This window comes from Gastrolobium bilobum, unplaced genomic scaffold (genome assembly GCF_033153095.1).
Source record: "Gastrolobium bilobum isolate Gb01-03AN ecotype WA unplaced genomic scaffold, APGP_CSIRO_Gbil_v1 utg1162, whole genome shotgun sequence".
NCBI lineage: Eukaryota > Viridiplantae > Streptophyta > Magnoliopsida > Fabales > Fabaceae > Gastrolobium > Gastrolobium bilobum.
The window spans coordinates 566,925-572,262 of NW_026898943.1; the positions used below are offsets into that span (position 1 = coordinate 566,925).

The 5,338-nt window shown below is 38.0% G+C and overlaps 1 protein-coding gene across 1 annotated transcript; it reads left to right on the forward strand.

The window, feature by feature from the left end:
* Positions 1-696: 696 nt before the first annotated feature.
* On the forward strand, positions 697-2,158 carry LOC133285686 (receptor-like protein 44). Its single transcript, XM_061482959.1, has one exon. The coding sequence runs from the start codon at positions 958-960 to the stop codon at positions 1,762-1,764; it is 807 nt and encodes a 268-aa protein (XP_061338943.1). The 5' UTR covers positions 697-957; the 3' UTR covers positions 1,765-2,158.
* The last annotated feature ends 3,180 nt before the right edge of the window (positions 2,159-5,338 follow it).

The window sequence follows — 5,338 nt, forward strand, 5'->3', positions numbered from 1 at the left end:
GAGCAGATTACCACTTAAGCCGAACAACCTAGCGTTATTCCTCGTCACGGATTCGAACTTCTCACATAAAAAACAATTCATTACGAAATTCCAAAACCAAGCTTATTTAGTAATATAGAATTAGACTATAAAGAAAGCACTAAGATAACTTTTTATTTTGTTATTATTTTTTTAAAGAGGAAAGGAAAACTGAAGGTCTAATGACAGTGAGCCACAGATGCACAACGATATCAGTTGGTTCCGTAGAATTTTTTTTTGTTGAGAGATAGAGTTGGTTCCGTAGAAATAGAAAAAGGTAATGGGGGGTTTGAGTAAAAAGTCAATAATATCCTTAGCGTATTGTCGCTGTCTTACGCCTCATATTTGCAGGTCATCGCTCCCCACAAACTCCAATTCCAAAAGGCCCCACCCGAGCCCCCTCACTAACTCTATCGTCCCTCTAAACTTTCATTTTCAGTCCTCGTTTCACCGTCCGCACGCGCGAGCTTTCGTGTCTACATTCTAGTCTCTTCCTTCCCCCACACACTCACTCATTTACAAAGTGCTTTAAGCGTACCACGTCCACCCCCAACTAAGCTCTCCCATAAAGGACCGAAAATCGTAAGTTTAATATAAAAAATTAAAATTAAATAATAATTGAATATAAAACAAACCAATTAGCCAGCCACAGGATTCAACTTTCAAGAGCGAAGACCATTTTTCAAAGAGCCACCTCTCTCTCTCTCTCTCACACACACACACACACTCGCTTTGGCTTTGGCCTAACAGAATAGAACAGAGATTCAAACAACAACAGAGACCGACATCTCTCGCTTTCTTTACTTTCTCGTGTTGTTGTTTTTTGGTACGGTTGCACCCATAGGGAAGGGATAAATAGATCCTTGGTACATATAGTAGATAAAGAAAGGAAGAAGAAAGAATAAAAGAATTGGAAGTGGTGAGGTTGTTTAGGAATAGATGGATGTAGGGAGGGTGGTGTTACTGTTGTGGGTTATAACGATTCGAGGTTGTTTATCAGATCCAAGCGACGAGGCATGCCTGACACAGCTAAGCAAGTCGTTACAAGACCCAAATAAGTCGTTACCGGACTGGAGGGAAGAGAACTTCGCGAAACCCTGCAACGACTCAACCGCAAACCTGAAAGGCGCAACCTGCAACAATGGCCGCGTCTACAGGCTCACACTTAACAACCTCGCGCTCCGTGGTACTATATCTCCCTTTCTGGCTAACTGCACCAACCTCCAAGCCCTTGACCTCTCTTCCAACTTCCTCACCGGACCCATCCCACCGGACCTACAGTCCCTGGTGAACCTGGCCGTCTTGAACCTCTCCTCCAACCGCCTCGAAGGGGAGATTCCCCCACAGCTCACATTGTGTGCGTATCTGAACATCATCGACCTCCACGACAATTTGCTCACTGGCCCCATACCTCAGCAATTGGGCCTTCTGGTTCGGCTTTCGGCTTTCGACGTCTCCAACAATCACCTCTCCGGTCCGATCCCGGCTTCCTTGTCGAACCGGAGCGGTAACTTGCCAAGATTCAACGCCAGCTCGTTCGAGGGGAATAAGGATCTTTATGGATACCCTTTGCCGCCATTCAGGAGTAAAGGGTTGTCGGTTTTGGCCATTGTTGGGATCGGTTTGGGAAGTGGCCTGGCAAGTCTCGTCCTCAGCTTCACTGGGGTCTGCATATGGTTGAAAATCACCGACCGGAAGATGGCCCTTGAAGAAGGCAAAATCAGTCAGCTTATGCCAGATTATTGACAACCTTTCAATTCAATATCCCAAATCCAAGGTATCTTTGATTGAACTTGATTGTTGAATCTTGATGGTTCACCTGAAAAAAAAAAACAAAAAAAAAAAAAAAAACACAGCGACAACAGTAGTGCCGGTACCAGGTACCGTTTTTTCTTTTTTCTTTTTTCTTTTATATTTTGGGATAAAAGTGAGGTGTGGGCTACCCCTATTTTCTTTGCACTTATGGGTCGTTCAGATCGTTGTCTTTTATCGATCAAGGGGAATATATTTATATTTTCTCTCTTCTTTTTTCCCCCCTAACTATTTGACAGTTTCAACTTTTCCCCCTTACCAGATTCTGAGTGGCTCTATTATTGTAGTTTCTATTTATTGAATACAATTAGCAGTGTATAAATCTAAACAATCACAAAGACTTGTATCGGTGAAGTTGTGCAGTTTTAATTTTCTTGTTCGGGTAGTACAATGGATTGGCAATACAATTTCCTTGATTTGCGTTTATTCTATTATTCGGTGGGTTGGTTTTGGTTGGCACTTGGCAGGATGGTAGGGTATAGGTTAGTGGGTGTGGTACTGCTTGATGAAGCGCTGCACCGTTCAACTGCAAACTTGTCTGGCAGTATACTAAAATATATGTACAAACAGCTGGTGCAATTTTTGTTTTCTTTTTCTATCTGCAGAAAAAAAGTGCCACATTTTCTCACATTCTAGGAGGTTTAGTGCTTTGCTAAGTTGAGCTTGTGGGAGACACCAACGCTGTTACACAACCACATGGATTGGGACTCGTCAGTTTACTTTTATTTAGTAACTTGGGTGTTCTCCTGTTAGTCCAACGTCAACCTTGTTTTCTTGCGTTTTAGAATGTGGCTATCTATCCCTTCCTCCTTAGCTTAGGATCATTATTTAGATTGAAGGAAACTATTTTATTTTTTTTATATGTTTAACGGTACTCTCATGAATCATGATGTTGGATAAAGCATGAACAAAAATTAAAATTTACAGCCATAAAGTCATGAGGCGTTAACGTGAATCTAGTGCTTCCTATAATTATGGGTGGGTTCCATATATATATATTCTCTCCTATTCTTCTTCCGGCCTGGTTTCTTTTCCTCTATTTGCTTAGTGGGCCTAGTCTCGTTGCTCGAGTTTCGGTTCCTTTGGAAGTTACTGTTTTATGGAATCATTTCATATGCTTCCCTTTGAAATAAAAGGACACTGCATTGTTGTTTCTTAACGACTACACCGCGTTATTAGGAAAAAAAGTAAATAAATGGGAAAATAAAATATTGACTAAGCTGCGGGGCACCCTGCTCTTACCATGGTTAAGATGTTAAAAAGGTAATGCTACATTTTTTAATTTTGATAGAATTTAACCATAATTTGTCGAAATTCAAGGATAATTAATAATAATGTCAATCCAATCTTACAAAAAAAAAATTCTAATATTTGCATGTTAAAATGTTGTAGGCTTCATTCAAATTAAGCTCATATTTCAAACTGGCTTTACTTTTATTACTTACCATGGATAGACAAATAATACAGTCTCGCTGAAAAGGAAGCAGTTAATATTGGAGCTGTGAGCTATTAGCTATCAAAGTAAGTCGTGGACATCAATCTTATCGCCCTTTGGAATTATTTATTTATTTTTAACAAACATGGTATATCAAACAGTTGCTTTAATTAGTAGTAAGTGATGATTAAATTTATAGTTTTATATTTGAAGTTATTATTAAACAAATTGACTGTGAATGTCAATTTGATAACCGGCGTTAGTAGACCCCATTTTAAGACATAAAATGGCTGTCCTCCAAAAGGGAAGGGGACATGATTAAGTTGCTCCTGTTCCAAAAATCTGGGGAGAAAATATTCAGAACAAACAGACATTGTTAACTCAATGGAATTAGACAAAGATTGGACTACCAGTTGCCATATTGCCCGGATATTAATTGCTAAACTTGTCTATTCCATAACAAATCTCTGTGATAATACCATTGAGCTCTGGAATTGTATATATAAAATAATAGATATTCAACCAACACCGAAAGTAAGGCGGTCTAGTGTGCTTTAGTTTTTTGGGCTAAAGTCAAATGTGCTTTCATTCTATTCATTAATGGGTTCGCCGAGATTGGCATGAATGTCATCATGGTGTTGGGCCCCTTGCCCCACCCATGTTAATTGGTTTTATGCTCTTATAAAGTTGCAGGGGATTTTTTTCTCTGTTCTGGCTTGTTTCTCGGAGCGAGTGGAATTTCATGATTGTCATTTGTCATTGTGCTCACTCTTGCCCCTCGCCCTCTTCTACTTGCTAGGATCACAAGGAAAGTGCATCTACTTTTAATTACCTGTTACTTTCGAGTTTCTTAATATTAATTTGGCTGTGTGGCTTAGCTCCGCAACTTTCCGAAACTTAGCTAGACATGACATGAATCACCCTCCTTATTTTATTTTATGTGTTAGAGGTAATGAGTTTGAGAGAGAAGGGTTTGAAGTATTACACCAAGACATAATATTAAGTTTGGAATGCTCAACAGTATTACCTCCAGCTTAGGAAACCTTAGAGCATAATGCAAGCTATTGGGCTCAAGCCCATATGGACCCAAATAACTATGTTTTCACATATTGGGCTTATATGTGAACATATTATTAATATATTAATATATCCAACAATCTCCTTATATGTTCACCATATAGCACGATTCAATAGAGTGATCAATGTAATGTTCAAACAAATATGAATCATTCTTTTCACCAAAAAAATATATGAATCATTCATATCCAGTACAAGACAATTAACTCGGATCAATCAAAGAGTTTTAACGGTGAAATGCTAAACTCAATCGTCATTTTCAATCTAAATAAATAAATCATCATTATCATGAATATGTTCTGAGACCAACATACCAAAATAAATATTTAGAGTTTTAGATTCAATCTAAACTCATCCAAATCCCAACATTCAAAATAAGTCTCAAAATCAGTTCACAATCAACAATGTTCATAAAATAAAGATAGCAAAATGTAAGTCTCAAATAATTGGACTCCATCAAAATGGGCAATAGCCGGTGAAATGTCAAGTCCCCACTTACTCTAAATGATATATTCATTCATCAAGGAGGTGACCTTAGTCAAGATCCCTCTCATTAAGCTCTAATCCATCTCTGCCATCCTCTGTAGAATATCAAATATGAATTTCATATTATTATTAATTCGATCGGTTGAATAATCTATCAAAGATGTATAGTTCTACTAAAAGTACTTAGCATCATATTATCAGGCAAAGAAGAACATATATTAATGTCATAAAGCATTGTAATGTCATGTTCATAAGCATCAAGCCAGTTTCATAAATTATAAACAAGGCCTAAACAGTTTGTTTTGCAAAGAGCCATCAACTTAAGTTTATTTGTAAGAGAATAACTACTGTCTAGTTTCAACGAACAAGACCAATAGTCAAGTTACTTGCAATAACCTAGTCATGTGATGTCAAGTTTCAATTAAGAACAAGACCCACTGGCTTCTTATGCAAACAACTATTTCAATGTTTCAATTTGGAATGTCACAACTATTGATTCCTCAAAGTCAA